The sequence below is a fragment of the Seriola lalandi genome, unplaced genomic scaffold (assembly GCF_002814215.2).
Source record: "Seriola lalandi dorsalis isolate HSWRI2012SDOR001 ecotype SW California unplaced genomic scaffold, Sedor1 jcf7180002054972, whole genome shotgun sequence".
Lineage (NCBI taxonomy): Eukaryota > Metazoa > Chordata > Actinopteri > Carangiformes > Carangidae > Seriola > Seriola lalandi.
The window spans coordinates 2,182,117-2,203,167 of NW_019525660.1; the positions used below are offsets into that span (position 1 = coordinate 2,182,117).

General features: G+C 34.8%; 1 protein-coding gene across 1 annotated transcript; it reads right to left on the reverse strand.

Annotated features, from left to right (window-relative positions):
• Positions 1–282: 282 nt before the first annotated feature.
• On the reverse strand, positions 283–12,141 carry LOC111648309 (integrin alpha-6-like). The gene is made up of 25 exons (XM_023398158.2): positions 11,852–12,141; positions 11,640–11,761; positions 10,376–10,455; positions 10,009–10,279; positions 9,766–9,885; positions 9,397–9,610; positions 8,206–8,402; positions 6,754–6,842; positions 6,516–6,643; positions 6,281–6,370; positions 6,124–6,188; positions 5,603–5,748; positions 4,389–4,535; positions 4,106–4,227; positions 3,842–3,998; positions 3,183–3,266; positions 3,022–3,101; positions 2,844–2,918; positions 2,650–2,752; positions 2,379–2,555; positions 2,181–2,285; positions 1,813–1,923; positions 1,474–1,578; positions 1,069–1,194; positions 283–632 (listed from the first exon to the last, which is right to left on the reverse strand). The coding sequence occupies exons 1-25, from the start codon at positions 12,025–12,027 to the stop codon at positions 552–554; spliced, it is 3,171 nt and encodes a 1,056-aa protein (XP_023253926.1). The 5' UTR covers positions 12,028–12,141; the 3' UTR covers positions 283–551.
• Positions 12,142–21,051: the final 8,910 nt, after the last annotated feature.

Genomic DNA, 21,051 nt, shown 5'->3' on the forward strand with positions numbered 1-21,051 from the left:
AAGTGTTTCACAGTATTTCAAAAGCAACAGTATTTTAATTGTATGTGCTTTCGATGATCAGCAGTCAGATAAGGATGTGGTGGCTGCAATATTTCCATTCAATTTCAGGTAAATTGTTCTTTAGTTTTACCTCTCATCCATTCCCACTACTCGCACATTCTTTCATGGTGAAAGTATAACACAACTTTTTTTCATGTTGTCGTAACAATTTTTTGGTATCAAACAAGTGATATTTTCTGCTTCATTAAAAAAAAACGAAGAAAAATATGTTTTTCTCTCCCCTTTTATTTTATTTTGTTCTTACAAAATCAACCAAAAATGTGCAGTCATTAAAAAAGAAGTATCCATATTTCAGTTGTACCTTTACAAATGAGTTAAATGCAGTTACAGTATTTTTTTTTTTTTTTTTAAGTTCTGCATCAAGTATGTCCCTGCAAATCACTTATGATCATGTAATTCTGCAGTAGTAGTAGATAGAGAATATCAACTTCTTGTGCTCATGACAAGTGTCTCATACCACTGAGGCATCAGGACGCCCTCAGTGTCTCCTTTTAGCCTTTTAGAGGAGCAGTCTCTGGATCTTTATTGTATGAGGGCTTCTTGTTATGTGCGAGACAGTTGATACGTTCATGCTGACAAGGATAGAAAATAAAGGATAATCAGTACATGTGCTGTGGCATGGGGCATGCTCTCATAACTCACAGATAACATCACGTCTTTATACAATAACATATAGTATACAAAATCTGTATTTCTACTTAAAGCTGCAAGTTCATGAAAAACGACAATATTTAAAGGGGCTATTTGTAAGATACAAGATGCTTTCCACCGCAGCTCTCAGGTGAGTAAAGGAATGAAGTTTGGTGCTGAAGTTGCAACGTTTCTTCTAAACTGATAAGTTTAACTGATAATGATATACTGATTAGCTATGTAATCTATGTAGCAATAGCAAAGGTTACAAATAGCTGGAGTAGCACTAATATTTTGCCAGTTATTCTTGCACAGTTGGTTTACCACAATTTTAAATAAACAAACCAAAAAAAATTACAGATTAATTTCATTTATTACCTTCCACATTAAGTATCCAAAAACCGCCAACAATAGGAGCAAAAAAATGACTGTTAAGAAGATTATCCACCAGGCAACTTTGGTGAAGTATTCAGCCTTTTTCTCAAAAAACACTGTCAGCTTTACCTGTGGACAGCAATGACATTTTAGTGTGGGAATCTCAAAACACAGGAACAAGTTAACATTATGCAAACTATAAATTACCAATATAACTTAAGATACAAAGATTTCAGGTTGTAGATTGCAGGATTACAAGATCGTGTGTTTTTCCCATTGGTTACATAAATGTAAATGTCACCCTGCAAATTTAAATCATTGTCTCAGCCCAGAGGGGAGATAAAATGTGTAAAAACAAAAATCTGCCAAAGTAATTCAGCAAATTGTTTTTTTCACTCATGGTTTTACCTTTGTCTCAGGCTTCTCCGGTTTAAGTCCAATATTCTCTGGAGAGTTGTTTAAACTGAGGGTGGCATCCACAACAATGTCAAGATAATTCAAAGAGCTGTAATCCTGAATGGGAGAGGCATAATAAATGAGTGAGTAGTCTCATGCTTTATACTTCTGATTAACGATAGGAAGGCTTCAGCCAACAAAGTAAGCCACAAAAAACTAAAGGTCGCTTGGAATATTTGTTGGAAACAAGATCCTAAAGCAACTAAACTGAGGCTTTTTCATCACTGTTATCTGTCAGAGCTGATGCATTTCATACATATGAGAGGAGTTATTTTGTAGAAATTGTGTAACCTCAGTAAAAGTGGTGTTCCAGAGTTGTGAGTGCAGAACCATCACTGCAGTACTGTCCAGACCAAGCAGAGGGCAGCGTATCTCCACACACTTGAGTCCATCTGAGCAGGTCTGAGGAGGAGAGCAACAGGCCTGGGGTCACACTCGACATCTGACAAATTCACAAATAACTAGATGCTGATTTCTTCTTGACTCCTAACTCTCTTGACCCGCCCTTTCCTCTGACCAGTCCCTCGACCGGCTTAGTTTTTAACCATGCTACTGACATGGCTCTAGAGATGGAATTGTTGATCTCACAATGAATACAGACATTCAAATCCCCCAGAGAATAAAGTTGTAGTTTCTGTGTGGATCTAATAATTCCTTACCAAGGTTTTGTATTTCCTACTTGTTGGAAGAAATGAAAGAAACCCGTCAGTAGAGAGGGCTTCATATTCAGCTTCACGTCTTTTCCTCGAGGGATCATGCCAACCCTTGATATCAAACATTACCAAGTTACAGGGGTGGTTTACAGGCATTCCTTACGCTTTCAACAATAAAACAAAATGTAGAGAGGAATTTATTACCTTCACATGTTTAAGTGGATTGATTTCGTTTACAGGCGAGCAGGAGACAGACTGTACGCCTTCACTGGTGATCTGAGTCAGGTACAGAAGCCATTTTCCTACAGCGTTCTCCTTTGGCCAGTAGATGTTTAGTGAAGCATTGGTGAAAGATTTGAGTGGTCTGCCCAAATTGATTATCTGAAAAATAGAAACTAAACGGTGTCCTTGAATGTGTTTGTGTGAAAAAAATTTTTTTTAATGTAATTTAAGGTAGCAACATATGGCATCTCACCCTAAATTCATATCGAACTGGGGTTCCAATTTCATCCACTGATTTTATGGCACTTTCACCAATCAAGGTTTCGCCAAGTGACACTTGGGATGGCCTGGCTAGTCTAAAAACAAACAAACAAAAACAGACCATCATATACTATATTTGACATATTCATTGATTAGTCCAAGGCATTTAATACAATCACTACCAACCCATATACTTGCAGCTCCAGCTCAAAAACCACTTTGGCTAATGCCTCGACTGGTTGTATGGTCTGCACACTTGTCCTTTATGAAATAAATAACAAAACCTGTTTATTCATAATCATGTTCACCCCACTGATCAATAACTGGTGCCAGTTTTTCTCTCCACTCTCCTCAGTCCACTCACGTCTCAAGTTGCATGGTGACGTTGATGTCTTTTGTACTCAGTGAAATGCTGGACGTTGTGAGTATGACATAAAACGTAACCTGAGGGCAACAAAAGAGTCATCAGGCAGAACATGCAGGTTGGTAATCCACACGTGGAGTAAACTGAACTATACTACTCACTTCAGCATCTCTTTGGAGTGGGTTTCCCAGTTCACAGTTTACTACTGTTCCTTTGGCATTGGCTGTACAACTCACTTGTGTTTCCTATAGATACAAATATACATTTGGCATATGCACATAAACCAATGGTATATACAGTATACAAATAAAAAACAAAGGAATTTGACTGTACTGGAATAAAAACAGAAAACATTTAGGTCATCCAGATGAAGACGTGCTGTATTTTTGTTACACAATGCACACCATATACTCATCTTAAAAATATTACACATTAACTTTTTTCCACCATAGTTCTTTCCTCATTGTTTTCTTAATGAAAAATGAAAAAAATTTATTTAACATAATTCAATTTATCTTGTCTTTTTGAGAGTTCTTTCTACAAGCTTTTAGTTTCCTCTGTCTCCTACACAAGTTTTACTTTACTTTAAATTCGTGTGTATCTGAGTTGCATGAAAAAGTGTACATGTAGGTAAAAGTGTGTTTGTATTTGTGTGAATGACTTTGAGTGTATATATCAAATCTTTTATAATAATCATATTCTTCTGTGCAAACATATAAAAAAGAAGCTCTTCCGTCATTGGCTGATATTTCACAGTAACCACACTAGTCAAGATGTTTTTGCTCATTTTTCTTCCACTACAAAGTCATTGTATACTCACAGCTGCTGTACCGTAAACAATAGAGGAGTAATGAAGAGAATCTGGGAGCAAGATGATTGAGTGACTCTGGTGTGCGTCATCACCGTTTCTGTTAGTCACAGTGACCTCTAAGGCTATGTCTTCATCAGAGGGCGTGATGACTGCTACACCATCCTCTCTAGAGACATGACATAACCCAGGATGAGAATAGATTTTGAGTTTAGCTTTCAATCACACAAATTGTTTTTGAGTTTGGTTACTTTTGGTTTACCTTGTTTGCCTTACCTGGATAGTGACTTGAAAACATCTTGATCATTTTGTGTTTTTCTGGAACAGAACTTGTATTGTAACTCTAGGTTACTTTGGCAAATATTGTCGCTGCCGCAGCCCTTGTTTATTAGGACGATCTGTGAAAACAACAGAGGAGGAATTGTTTTATTGAAACCACACTTATTAAAACTTAGCTCAGCCTGGACTCCCAAACAAATTGACACATTTCTGAAGTGTTAAAATTAAATTCACACGACTTTGGTGACAAACACTAACAGATGGGCACACACATTCGTACCTCTGAGACATTGCTCTTCTTCTGGTAGAGGTTGAGGACAGGAGTTATGTTGGACAGATATGCACTCGTCCTGGTTGTCTGACTGGGACTCCACAGAGATACTGACACAGACACGGGGATTCTGTGCAGCCTGTCCATGATATCACGCTGGAACGTAAGAGTTTTACTTTGGTTTAATGTGTGCTGTCTGGTGTTTAACTAGAGGCCCATAATTAAATTTTTTCGTTTTTTAATACCTTTGTTTTTTTCCTTAATAAAATTGTAATTTTTAAACGTTTCACCAGGTGCTACACATATTCAGAACAAGCATTACCTCAGTTAATAATAAATGCCACTCAATAAAGACTTCGGTACAGTATAATAGAGGTTAATTGCCCTTAAAAAAAAAAAAAACAAAAAAAAACGGACCTTGAATTTTTTCTTATTTTATAGATAAAAACACTGTAAACCATAATAAACTGACTGGTCACATCCTTCTGTTTTTATTCTGTTATTTCAATAAACTGATCAACCTCTGCTCCCTTTGAGCTCAGAGTAAAACAGCACTACTTCACGTCATCTGAATATATAGCCAAGGTAGGCCAAACCTCTGAGACGCTGATTGGCTGTGACGTCACCCAATGGAGCCATTAGGAATGTCTGATTCAGTCACGTGACTCTAGACGTCACTGGCAAAGAATGCGGAAGAGAATCGATCAATTAAACACAGACAGAAAGCAACAATGCGCCAGAAAAACGGTAAAACTGATCCAAATATTTCCTAACTTTTAATGTGAGCGTATCGATCGAAGTCAGTGACGCTCGCGGACAATCAGGGGCTTGACAGAAAGCGCTGATCGTCTAGTTTAAGTAGAAAAAAACCGGCACGTCTGTAGCTAAAAACGGTCGTGGAGCAGTGACTACAGACAACGTGAAATTTGGAAGCGTATACGCTCCCACGGGCCTAAGGGGGTAAAAGGACAATTGGCCATTTACACGCTTTTTGTTGGACATAGAAGGGAAAACACAGGTGTTACCAATAACATTAAGAATGGCTATGTTCTATTCAAATGTCCCAATAAGTCATGACGTGTAACAGTGAGACAGCATGCACAATACCAGGACCCTGAAGCTGAAGCTAAATTAATTCCTTTAACTATTTACACCTGTTATTATTTCTTCTTTACTGTGACATGTCAAAATGTGTTTTTTGAAAAAAGCCAATGAGACAGTACCAGAAGTCGGAGCTCGGTGTCAGTGCAGATTGTTGTCCCCTGTCGTGCCAGCTCCAGTTTTCCTCGAGACGAACCCAGAAAGTCGACTCTGGGAGGAAGCCTCGCTCTCCTCTTCTCAGCATCAACCTCAAAGGTGTAGTTGAGCACTACAGTGGAAACATTTGAGATGCTGATACTAAATTCACTGTTGCAACTACTACATCTACACTACTACACCTTTGCTACTACTGCTACTAACTTGTACCCGCTGTTACTACTACTACAGTTACTGCCACTAAAACAACTACTTCCAAAATGATAAAGTTAAGTAAAGCAAGTAAAATTTGATGTATTTCTAAATTCTAAATTTCAGTTCAACTTTGAAAAACCTGAGCTTGAGTGTGACTGATTATCTTTTTTATAGATAGTCCTGTCTGGCATCAGCTTTGAAAACGTGTATGTTACATTGACATTAAATGCTACAAAATACAGGTGAACAACCTGTACATGAAGAGTACTGAACTGACATTAAGGAAACTCACTCAGTTTGGGGTTGAACGATGCTGGATGTGCTGTGTAGGTAAAACACGCCTGAACTGCAAAATAACTTCACAGAAATTTGTACAAAGAAACCCTGGATCAAAAGCCAATAAGCCTGCAGTTAGATGATGTTATTATTTGTGTTGTAGTACATTTTACCATGTGTGTTTATCACACTGTTCCTTTGTGATGTCTATTTCACTTGGTGTCACCTGTAGAGAGTGGCTGACAGTGACCACTGGCCTTGCTCTGTAACAAAGGCAACAAAAATGACAGGTTATAGCTCTTGTCCTGACGTTATAGCTCTTGATTGAAACAGGCACCCGCTGGAAAAAACATTCAAACTGATATATTCCTCTTATCTCCAAGTGTTTGCCTGTAGCTGTAAAATTACCTGTAAACAAAAACAGAATCTGAGAGAGATCCCACAGCCAAATCAGGGTACTGATTGCCATCCACATCCAAGTTGCCAGACAGAGAATATCCAAACAGATAAATTTTATTGGATCCTGATGAGAGTACCTGAAAGTAAGTCAAAATATGAGAATGTAATATCAAGGTCCGTTCTTGTTGTCAACCTATGTCAAACAATTTGAAAAGGTGTCCTTTCATAACTAACCTGACGACCTCACCTGTGCTGGCTTTTTGTGGATACCGTCTGATGAGCCACAGTAGAGATATACCTGACCTGAACCATCATATGGTGCCCCCACAGCAATATCTGTCAGCAAAGATGAACATTTAGACAAAGTGGGGTGACAACATAAATTAGAGTTGAGTAGTTTATCAGTGATCCCAAAATGTCCTTAAAGTCTCGATAAGAGAAGAAGAGAGAAGAGAAGAAATAAGGCTTGCTTCCTCTTATAAATCAAATCATAAGCAATAAAATGCTCAATTGTACATTGCAGTACAATCACAAGTTTTGCTACTACAGCCTTACTTAGTCTGGTATGACCAGTAGCGTATTGTATCAACTGTTTGCAAACTTTAGATGAATAATGCTTTGTAACTCACTGCTTGTGCTACTGTTGTGTTTAGTTTTACTATTGTCTTGTAGTTGCCACTTGTGTCACAGAGGTTGATGTTCAGTAAAAGTTACTTCAGCCCCTTTCCATCACTCAAAAAACCCGATAAGACCCGCTAACATCGGGGCTTTTGACGGTAATGGAAAAGGTTGCAATCGGCATTCACACCCGGAGCTAATGACTCTGCAGTGGAAGCAAGTATTTATCGGCTCCGGCTCTGAACGGCATTGATGTAAACACAACACCCGGCTGAACTCGCTAATTTTCACCCCTTTTCCTGCTGTAACGTCTCTCAGCTCACATAGACACTGTGGACATGCCTGTCACCTGCCCAGCACGGTGCTGTTAAACCAGAAACACTGCGGTTACACTGTGCTTTGAGATGAAAGAGTGAGCTGCAGCCCCAAAATTAGTTTTGAATATCTGTTTTATCACTGTTTCTCCACTGAGTGTGGGTGTGTGCTCTGTAAGTGCATGTGATGACATCAATTGGCTTTTATTAGCAGATTTACCTTTATTTAAACACGTTTATACCTGCTAATTTTGGTGGCAAAAGGGTAATAGTCTCACTTTAAAGAACCAGTGTGTAGAATTCAGGGGAATCTATTGGCAGAACTAGAAATACTCTTAATTGTGTTTTCATTAGTGTATAATCACCTGACACTAAGAACAAGTGTGTTTCCGTTAGCCTAGAATCAGCCCTCATATCTACATAGGAAGCAGGTCCTCTTCCATGGAGCTCCCCAGTCCTATCTTTCTACAGTAGCCCAGAAAGGACAAACCAAACACTGCCCCTAGAGAGGACCTTTCGTGTTTTTACGTTACCTGAAGGCAACCACAGGTTCTACTACATGCTTGGAAAGGGAGGGGTGTGAGGACGGGCATTCAGTTGGTTTCAACCTCAACACTAGATGTCACCAAATCCTACACACTGGTCCTTTAAAGCGTCTAATAGAAAAAGTGAAAATTTTGTGTTTGAATTCAAAATGTGAATATTCTGACTTCCTAGTTGTTGTGCATAGTCAGTGTATGATGTATTTGATATAAAAATGTCACAACCTCCATAACCGTCTTGATTGATATCTCCTATGTTTTCCACTGCAAGGCCGAACATGGAGTCTTTATGTCCAAGAAGCTGTGTTGGAACAATATCCTCCCAGTTTTTTCCTTTGTTGTTGATATAGATGTAGACGGCTCCTCCAACCAAACCATCTTTGACAAAGAACTCTGGTGCTCCTACAGCAAGGTCCTCCCATCTGCACATACCAAGAGAACGACACAGTAACACAACAGCACACAATGGAAACAGGGAGCCATGTTTGTTTTGGCAGAATACTTGAGTAATGATATGAATTGCTTACTAAAGATTCTGTGATGTAAATTGTGTGACTGTGTGCACAATTCCCATTGCCAGCATGATGTATGAATGGCACTCAGTAAAGCGCATACCTCTGCCAAGGCCAAACATTTTCCGTTTTTCATTTTCCATTTTCAACAGATCTGGATTATTTTGTGGATCTGCACCAAACTGTAAAAACTCAAAGATGTGAACATCATAAATCTTTCTGATTTGTTACATCCAGATCCATATATTAGTTCCTGAGAAATTGATGAAAATGTTGAAAAATGCTCTATCTTGCAATGTTAAGGAAAATGATTAAAAAAAAAAATCCTGCATCCACCACTTTAACTTTAGCAAAATTTAATGTGTTCTTGCCCCATGCCTCCACTAGGTTTGGTTCAGTACTTTTTATGTAATCCTGCTGACAAACCAACATGGGTGAAAACATAACATACGGACTGTTTGGCCTTGACGGAGGTATGAGCTCTAGGGTGCCAGAGGGAACAGAAGGAAAGGTCATTGCATGTATTACAAACTGGCTAATAGATGTTTGGGGTGAAAACTTCACATGTTGTGTGGAATGTGGTGCTAGGACAAAGCTCATGGAATGTCTAAAATGGAAAGTGTAGAGTATTTCATTCAGAGGACATGAATGTGGGCAGCAAGTTTTCATGGTAATCTGCCCATTAGATTTGTGTTTGTGCAAATGAAAATAAATTGCCAGGTTATATGGAAGGTCATCCATTATGATTGATTGATAGATAGATAGATAGATAGATAGATAGATAGATAGATACTTTATTTACCTATTAATTATATTAAAGACCATTATACTGCGGCAAGTTTTATGATGGTGATGCTGGTGCTTATAAAAGGCCATGGAACCAATATAATCATGAAGAACCTACCCGTCACCATTTAAATCAACCACTGCCACATCATAGCCAAAGGAGGAGGCCAGGCCTGGACCAGAGAGGACTAACTCCACAGACAAACTTCGCTTTGCCATAGGGTCTGGCTTAAGAAATGTCACCTGGCCGCTGTAGCCTCCTCGGGGGGCTCCTGATACAATCGTCAGCTCACCCTTTCTGAACAGGGCCATACCAGAGTCAATGGAGAATCCTGGACAGCAAAGAAATGAACTTGGTTTATTGCAAAGTTATACTTCATAAGAGGGAAAAGAGATCTACCTTATAGCATTTCATTAACCATCAGATTTATGAAGAAAGATGCAACTTTAAATACCCTAATTAACTCTGACTAGACTAGAAACTGACCCAGGTAGCTGTTTCTCTGGAGTGGAATGAGGTTTTTATTAAACAGGTCTATGTCCCCAGTTTCACGAGTATCTTCACTCAAGATGTCCAGGTTGTCCAAGAGCTCCAGTCGTACAATTCCTGTAAACAACATCACAGAACAAAACACAGAATAACAGAAGCACAACATTTAACATTTTAGGTTGGAAAATATTATTGCTGATGAAACGAACACCTGAACTCCAGCTGTGAATTTTATTCTACCTTTCCACTGATAAGCGCCGGGTGCCCCAAACAACAGTGATCTGTTGTCCTTTGCAAAAGATGCTCCATGACCCTGCTGGCAGTATGCAAACCACTCATGGTCCTTGCGACGTCTGGTTAGGTGCTCAGAATCACAAACTACCCTCCTCCATTTCCTCTCTTCCTTCCCAACCTTCAGGTCATCTCCTAAGAGATAACACTGACCCGTCACCAGACGAGGGACATTCACGCTTGGACTCGGGCTCCACTGCTGGTATCGATGAGCACAAGTCTGCAAGGGAAGGATGATGAAATGGCAAAAGCTGCTGAATAATTTATTCTATTCTGTATTATTTATTATATTATCAATGTGGAGTGTTTCACTTACCATTACATTTTGACCAGGACCTTGGCTCGTCACTCTAACTCCCATCCACTGGCCGTTTATGCCTTTACTATTGAGGAACTCTAGTAAAAGAAACAAGCTGAGCTCACTGTGTGGCCTCAATGTATAATTATAGTATAATTACATTGATTAGAGGAAGCACTCAGGTCCTGCTTTTACAATCCTACTTCAGCAAATGTACATAAGTATTTTCATATATTCTCAAATGTATTAACTTTAGGGTCTAACTTTGTGTTCATATATAGTCAAGTCTTGTAATGAACATGCAAAATGAACCACTGAATTCACTATGAGTATCATAGCAATCCCCCTTTACAACTAGTTGCTCAAAATATGAGCTAATGATAGCACCCAAATTCACACCTCTTCCACCCACAGTTATGGGATTAGGGTGTATGAAGCACGGTTGTCCTCAGGCTGTCTGTCTATTATTATATACAATGTTGCTCATAAAGTTGGAATAAAATATTTTTTAACTCTTTCCATGAAATGATTGTGACAATGTGATTTATTTTATTTCACCTAGGTAATTGGGACACATAATGTAATCATTGCACCTGGTCAAAAGTGATTACTGATGCATTTAAATAGGAATAAACAGAGTATTGTGTCTGAAAACAAAATTATTCCAACTTTATGGGCAACTGTATATATATATATATATATATATATATATGACATTATTACATTGTTAATACTGATGCATCAATGCGTAAGCAGTGTCTTACTTCTGTAGTTGCTCAAGGTGGAGCCAGTTTTAAGTACTTTATGTATAGTTAGGTAATGTAGTTCACTAGTTCCCACTCTAGGGGTCACGAGATTAATCTGGGGTGAGGGGAGAGGAAAGAAAAAAATAACTAAATTCTGCTAGAAAAATCTGAATTAATTTTTTGGACTTAAATTTTTGCTTTTTTGTGAAATATTGGATAATTTGACCTCTTCTAATTAAACAGGAGGGGGAAATCACTCTTTCTTGGAAGTGCTAACAACTCATCTTCATCTAAGTGTGACCCTATGTAGGCACTGTTTGTTTGTATAGGGCTACAAGCCAAAACGTTTGGGAGACACTGGTTTAATCTATGACAATGCATTTTAATTTATAGTTTTATCGTACAGTATGTTTAAGGTAAATTCTTAATTTTTATAAGAAACTGAAATATTACGACTTTACTTTCCACCAATGGTCATATTACTTAAAAGATACTAGGATAACTCAAGCAATTTCAGTTAAAATAGGCAGACAAACCTTCACTTTCAAACTCAATGGGCTGGCAGCGCTCAGATGTTATAGTCAGATCACATCTGTAAACAACACCTGTAACATTCACCTGGTTCTGGTGTTTTGCTTGTGGAGCTCCAACCAGCAACCTGAGAGCAAATACCTCAAGTAGTAAGACACAGATACAGAATTTGCTTTCGTTTGCTCTCATTTAAATGGAATAACTCATTTTGACTCACAGGTTCTTTCTGGCAGGGCTCAGCTGCTGGTGAAAGGCAACAGAAAACCCAAACAAGCTTCCTGGATCTCCATTTCTCTGCAACACATTCTCAGTGTCCAGGTTAAAAGCTGAAATATTAAGGGTCTGGAAATACCAAACACTCCACAGATACACTATGTGCCAGTGCTTCGCCATGATTAAAATATGTAATCAGTTCTTTCACCGAGAGAATGTAAACCCTTATTGAAAAGGGCGGGTGCTGACAGGTGCTAACTGGCTCATTGTAGACACAGACAAATAAGGTGTGGTTGTGAGAAATGTAACAATGCTGGACTGTTCAACTTTATGAGCTGATAACTGTAGTTAATATTAACCAATTCCTGCTTTGATGAAAGTCAAACATGAGACATGCCCTCTGACCAAAAGTCTTCTCTGCTGAGTGTGCGTTGCTTGTTGATCATGGCTCAATATTTAGAAAATTACATCACGTTGCCTTCCACTGACTCTGAAAAGAGTAAACAAGCACATGACTGAATAACCTGAGAACGTGTCTGAAATTATGGTCTGAGATAACAATGAATGGGGCGCTACAAAAGAACTAAATGTAATTCAGAGAGGAAGCAGCAATAAAGATTATTAGACATGCTTAATAGTCTGCTGTTCATTTATTATTGTAGTGATTATATTTTATTACACAGGAAAGAGGATAATAAATAAAAAACTTTTCTTTATTTATATAACTGAATGTGCAACACTCACTCTACCAGTCTTATTTTCAAATTTAAATTTCAAATTTAAATTTATATAACATTCTGTTATCTTGCAGTCTTATGTTGAAAGCGATAAATTAATTAATCAGTGGGCCATCCGCCCAGCCAGCAAGCTAGCTGCCTGGGGAGGGGGAGTCACGAACTGTTGCCTCACAGTGAGAAAGTTTTGTGTTCAAACTCCGATGGTTGGGCCTTTCTGTAACTCTAACACATTCTAACTGAGTTTTTTAAGCGTTATTATACTATGATGTTTTAATGACATTTTATGCCTTACTATACTATGATGTTTTTATGACAATTTATGCCTTATTATACTATGACGCTTTTATTACATTTCATGCGTTCTATACTATGACGTGCTTATGACATTTTATGCCTCATTATAATATGACGTTTTTTTTTTAACATTTCATGACTTATTATACTGTGATGTTTTCATGCCTTACTTTACAATGCCTTTTTTATGACGTTTCATGCCTTCTATACAATGACGTTCTTATGATATTTTATGCTTTATTATACCGTGACGTTTTTATGACGTTTTATGCCTCATTATACTATGACGTTTTTATGACGTTTCATGCCTTCTATACAATGACATTCTTATGATATTTTATGCCTTACTATAGTATGACATTTATATTACATTTTATGCCTTATTGTACTATGATATTTTTATGACATTTTATACGTTATTACACAATGCCGTTTTTTATGACGTTTTATGCCTTACTATAGTATGAAGTTTTTATGCCTTACTTTATTATGACGTTTTATGCCTTACTATACTATGACGTTTTTATGACACTTTATACCTTACTTTACTATGATGTTTTATGCCTTACTATAATATTTCGTATTTATGACACTTCATGCCTTACTATAGAATTAAGTTTTTATGCCTTACTGTAATATGACGTTTTATGCCTTACTATTCTATGTTGTTTTTATGACACTTTATACCTGACCATACTATGATGTTTTTATGACACTTTATACCTTACTATAGTATGACGTTTTTATGCCTTACTATACAATGATGCTTTCATGACATTTCATGACTTCTATAATATGATGTTCTTATGAAATTTTATGCCTTACTATTCTAATATGACTTTGTGACATTTAATGCTTTATTATACCATGATGTTTTTTATGACGTTTTATACCTTACTATACTATGACGTTTTTATAACATTTCATGACTTATTAAACTATGATGTTCTCATGCCTTACTATACAATGCTGTTTTTATGATGTTTTATGCCTCATTATACTATGACATTTTTATGATGCTTTATGCCTTACTATACTATGATATTTTACGCCTTGCTGTACTATGATGTTTTTATGCCTTATTATTATATTATGTTTTTTTTGACATTTTATACCTTGATATACTATGTCATTTTTATGAGGCTTTATGCCTTACTATAATTTGACGTTTTTTTTTAAATTTTATGCCTTACTTTACTATGATGTTTTATGCCTTACTATTCTATTATGTTTTTATGACACTTTATGACCTATTATACTATGACCTTTTTATAACTTTTAATGCCTTAGTACACAATGACGTTTTATGCCTTACTGTACTAAGATGTTTTCATAACGTTTTATGCCTTACCATACTATGACATTTTATGCCTTACTATACTATGATGTTTTAATGACATTTTATGCCTTACTATACTATGACGTTTTTATGACGTTTTATGCCTTACTGTACTAAGATGTTTTTATGACATTTGATAACTCACTATACTGTGATGTTTTTATGCCTTACTATACTATGACGTTCTTATGACATTTTATGCTTTATTATACCATGACGTTTTTTTGACGTTTTATGCCTCATTATACTATGACGTTTGTTTTTAACATTTCATGACTTATTATACTATGATGTTCTCATGCCTTACTTTACAATGCCGTTTTTATGACGTTTTATGCCTCATTATGCTATGACATTTTTATGACGTTTCATGCCTTCTATACAATGACGTTCTTATGATATTTTATGCCTTACTATAGTATGACATATTTATTACATTTTATGCCTTATTGTACTATGATGTTTTTATGACATTTTATACCTTATTACACAATGCCTTACTTTATTATGACGTTTTATGCCTTACTATACTATGCCATTTTTATGACGCTTTATGGCTTACTATACTATGATGTTTTATGCCTTACTATAATATTTCGTTTTTATGACACTTTATGCCTTACTATTCTATGATGTTTTTATGACATTTTATACCTTACTATAGAATTAAGTTTTTATGCCTTACTGTAATATGACGTTTTATGCCTTACTATTCTATGATGCTTTCATGACATTTCATGACTTCTATAATATGACGTTCTTATGAAATTCTATGCCTTACTATTCTATTATGACTTTGTGACATTTAATGCTTTATTATACCATGACGTTTTTATGACGTTTTATACCTTACTATACTATGACCTTTTTATAACATTTCATGACTTATTAAACTATGAAGTTTTTATGCCTTACTTTATTGTGACGTTTTTATTATGTTTTTATGACACTTTATGACCTATTATACTATGACCTTTTTATAACTTTTAATGCCTTAGTACACAATGACGTTTTATGCCTTACTATACTATGACATTTTTCTGAAATTTTATGCCTTGCTATACTATTATGTTTTTATGCCTTATTATACTATGATTTTTTTTATACCTTACTTTACTATGACGTTTTACGCCTTACTATTGTATTATGGTTTTATGACACCTTATGCCTTACCATACTATGATGTTTTCATGACACTTTATACATTACTATAGTATGACGTTTTTATGACACTTTATGCCTTACTATTCTGTTATGTTTTTATGACACTTTATGCCCTACAATAATTTGACGTTTTTATGAAACTTTCCTTACTATAGTATGAGGTTTTTATGACACTTTATGCCTTACTATACTATGACATTTTATGCCTTACTATTCTATTATGTTTTTATGACATTTTATGCGTTGCCATACTATAAAATTGTTATGCTTTATTATTCCATGAAGTTTTTATGACATTTTATGCCTTATTATACTATGGCGTTTTCATGACGTATTATATTATGAACTTTCTATTACTTTTAATGCCTTACTTCACTATGAAGTTTTATGCCTTTCTATACTATATTGTTTTTATGCCTTACTTTACTATGATGTTTTATGCCTTACTATTATATTATGTTTTTATGACACATTTTTATGATATTTTATGACCTATTATACTATGACCTTTTTATGACTTTTAAAGCCTTACTATACTATTACGTTTTATGCCTTACTATACTATGACACTTTTCTGAAGTTTTATGCTTAGCTATACCATGATGTTTTTATGCCTTACTACACTATAATGTTTTTATACTTTACTTTACTATGACACTTTATGACTTACCATACTATTAGGTTTTCACGACACTTTATACCTTACTATAGTATGATATTTTTATGACACTTTATGCCTTACTATACTATGATGTTTTATGCCTTACTATTCTATTATGTTTTTATATTTTATGCCTTGCCATACTATAAAACTTTTATGCCTTGGTATACTATGACGTTTTTAGGAAATTTTATGCCTTACTATTCTATTATGTTTGACACTTTATACCCTACAATACTTTGATGTTTTTATGAAACTTTCCTTACTATAGTATGAGGTCTTTATGCCTAATTATGCTATGACATTCTCATGACATTTCTTGCCTTACTATTCTATTACAACTTTGTGATACTTTATGCCTCACTATACTATGATTTTCTAATGAAATTTTATGCCTTACTATATTATGACATTTTTATGACATTTACTGCTATTATACTATGACATTTTCATGACTTTTAATGCCTTACTGCACTACGACGTTTTATGCCTTACGATACTATGATGTTTGTATGACGTTTTATGCCTTACGATACTATGATTTTTTAATGACATGCTATACTATGATGTTTTTATGCCTTACTATACTATGATGTTTTTGTACTTTACTTTACTATGACGTGTTATGCCTACTATTCTATTATGTTTTAATGACACTTTATGCCTTACCATACTATGATTTTTTCTTAAACTATGATGTCTTATGCCTTGCGATACTATGTCGTTTTTATGACATTTTATACCTTACTACACTTTGACGTTTTTATGCCTTGGTTGACTATGAATTTCTAATGACATTTTTATGCCTTAGTATATTATGACATTTTTATGACATTTACTTCTTATCACACTTATTACTATTCTATGTCATTTTATGCCTTAATATACTCTGATGTTTTTTATGACATTTTATGCCTTATTTTACTGTGATGTTTTATGCCTTACTATTGTATGACATTCTGACATTCTATGCCTGACTGCTATGTTTTTGTCAGAACTGATGTTGGACGTACAAGCAGAGAAAGAACACACAACACACTAGCAATAACAGTGCAAGGGAGTTTATTGAGGACAAGGCAATAGTGATGGTGAATATGGAGGGGGAGTGGGTCTGCGGAATCCAGTTCTGTGGTGAGAACACAAGGCAGGAGCATGGAGGACACAGGAGATCAGAGGCAGGTGAGTAAACACGCTCTGGAAACACAAGGGATGGCCGGAGACCAAAAGCAGGTGGATTTGTGTGGCGTGGTGACAGCAGAGTGTGGCAGGATCAGCAGCCCACAAATCAGGAAGTCATCTGGAGCATAGGAGAACAAACAGTTACTATAGACCAAACACTGAGAAGATCAAACTAATCAGTGCAGCCAAGAGAGTAACTACCAATGTGAAGAGCGGAACAATGTGGCAACAAATGGAGGGATGACCGGGGTAGATGTACTGCAGATGATGAGTGATAGATTGGTGACCTGCTGTCCAGACCAAGCCCCCACTGAGTCACCTGATGTCAGGCACACATACAGATTCACATACACGGGGGAGGGTAGACAAAAAGGAAAATTAAAAACACTGAGACACGACAGGACTATGACACTTACTATGCTCTGTTTTATGCCTTACTACTCTATTAGGTTTTATGCTTTACTATACAATTAAGTTTTTATTATATTTTATGTCTTACTATACTATGATGTTTGTATGACGTTTTTATGACATTTTATGCATTACTATCCTATGATGTTTTTATGACATTTCATGCAATACTATACTATGATGTTTTCATGCCTTAGTATTCTATCAGTTTCAAATTACATTTTATGTGTTATTATATTATGTTTTTATGAAATTTTATGCCTTACTATACTATGACGTTTTTATGACATTTTGTGCCTTACTATACTATGACGTTTTTATGCCTTACTATACTATGAGTTTCAAATGACATTTTATGCCTTAATGTATTATGACGTTTTTATGACATGTTATGCCTTATTATGCTATTAAATTTTTATGACACTTTTTGCCTTACTATATTATGATGTTTTTATGATGTTTTGTGGCTTACTATACTATGATGTTTTTATGATGTTTTGTGGCTTACTATACATTGTAGTTTTTATGCCTTACTATACTATGAGTTCCTAATGACAATCTGTGCCTTACTATACAATGCCGTTTATTATGACATTTTTAGAATGTTTATGCCTCACTATTATATTATGTTCTTATGACGCTCTATGCCTTACTATACTATGATGTTTTATGTCATACTTTACTATGACATTTTTAGGAAATTTTATGCCTTACTATAATATGACATTTTTATGCCTTATTATACTGTGACGTTTTTAATGACATTTCAAACCTTTCTATAAAATTACGTTTTTAGTATGTTTTATGCCTATTTATACTATGATGTTTTATGCCCTAAAATTATATCTTGTTTTATGGCATTTTATGCTTTACTGTACTATGACGTTTTTATGCCTTAACATAAAATGAGTCTCTAATGACATCTCATGCATTACTTTACTATGACATTTTTTGCCAATTTCATGCCTTACTAAACTATGACATTTTTTGCGATTTTCATGCCTTACTATACTATGACATTTTTTGTCATTTTTAAGCCTTACTATACTATGACGTTTTTTCCATTGTTATACCTTACTATACTATGACGTTTTTTGTCATACTATACAATAACATTTTTTACAATTTTTGGCCATACTATACTATGACGTTTTTTGCTATTTTTATGCCTTACTATACTATGACTTTTTTTTTTTTTTTTTTTTTTTTTTTTTTACCATTTTAAGCCTTACTATACTATGAAATTTTTTGCCATACTATACTATGATGTTGTTTGCCATTTTCATGCCTTACTATACTATGACGTTTTTTCTCATTTTTAAGCCTTACTATACTTTGACGTTTTTTCCATTTTTTTGCCATACTATACAACAACATTTTTTCCCATTTTTTGCCATACTATCCTATGACGTTTTTTGCCATTTTTATGCCTTGTTGTACTATAACGTTTTTTGCCATTTTTATGCCTTACTAAACTATGACATTTTTTGCCATTTTCATGCCTTACTACACTATGATATTTTTTGCTGTTTTTATGCCTTACTATACTATGACGTTGTTTACCATTTTTATCCCTCAGTATACTATGACATTTTTTGCCAATTTCATGCCTTACTAAACTATGACATTTTTTGCGATTTTCATGCCTTACTATACTATGACATTTTTTGTCATTTTTAAGCCTTACTATACTATGACGTTTTTTCCATTTTTATGCCTTACTATACTATGACGTTTTTTGTCATACTATACAATAACATTTTTTTTTACAATTTTTGGCCATACTATACTATGACGTTTTTTGCTATTTTTATGCCTCACTATACTGACCTTTTTTGCCATTTTTATGCCTTACTATACTATGACATTTTTTTTTTTTTTTTTTACCAATCTTAAGCCTTACTATACTATGAAATTTTTTGCCATACTATACTATAATGTTGTTTGCCATTTTTATGCCTCACTATACTGACCTTTTTTTCCATTTTTATGCCTTACTATACTATGACGTTTTTTTCCATACTATAATATGACGTTTTTTGCCATCTTTATGCCTTACGATACTATGACGTTTTTTTTTTTTCACCATTTTTATGCCTTACTATACTATGATGTTTTTTGCCATTTTTATGCCTTACTATACTATGAAATTTCTTGCCATACTATACTATGACGTTGTTTGCCATTTTTATGCCTTACTATACTGACGCTTTTTTCCATTTTTATGCCTTACTATACTATGAAATTTTTTGCAATACTATACTGTCATGTTTTTTGCCATTTTTATGCCTTACTATACTATGAAGTTTTTTTTTTTTTTTTTTACCATTTTTATGCCTTGCTATACTATGACATTTTTTTGCCATTTTCATGCCTTACTATACTATGACGTTTTTTCTCATTTTTAAGCCTTACTATACTTTGACGTTTTTTCCATTTTTATGCCTTACTATACAATGATGTTCTTTGCCATACTATGCTATGACGTTTTTTGCCATTTTTATGCCTTACTATACTATGACGTTTTTTTTTTTACCATTTTTTGCAATACTATACTGTGATGTTTTTTGCTATTTTTATGCCTTACTATATTATGATTTTTTTTGCCATTTTCATGCCTTACAATACTATGAAATTTTTTGCCATACTATACTATGACCTTGTTTGCCAATTTTATCCCTCAGTATACTATGACATTGTTTGCCATTTTTATGCCTTACTATACTATGACATTTTTTCTCATTTTTAAGCCTTACTATACTTTGACGTTTTTTCCATTTTTATGCCTTACTATACAATGATGGTCTTTGCCATACTATGCTATGACGTTTTTTGCCATTTTTATGCCTTACTATACTATGACGTTGTTTACCATTTTTATCCCTCAGTATACTATGACATTTTTTGCCAATTTCATGCCTTACTAAACTATGACATTTTTTGCGATTTTCATGCCTTACTATACTATGACATTTTTTGTCATTTTTAAGCCTTACTATACTATGACGTTTTTTCCATTGTTATGCCTTACTATACTATGACGTTTTTTGTCATACTATACAATAACATTTTTTTTACAATTTTTGGCCATACTATACTATGACGTTTTTTTGCTATTTTTATGCCTCACTATACTGACCTTTTTTTCCATTTTTATGCCTTACTATACTATGACGTTTTTTTCCATACTATAATATGACGTTTTTTTTTTGTTTTTTTTTTACCATTTTAAGCCTTACTATACTATGACATTTTTTGCCATACTATACTATGATGTTGTTTGCCATTTTTATGCCTCACTATACTGACCTTTTTTTCCATTTTTATGCCTTACTATACTATGACGTTTTTTTCCATACTATAATATGACGTTTTTTGCCATCTTTATGCCTTACGATACTATGACGTTTTTTTTTTTT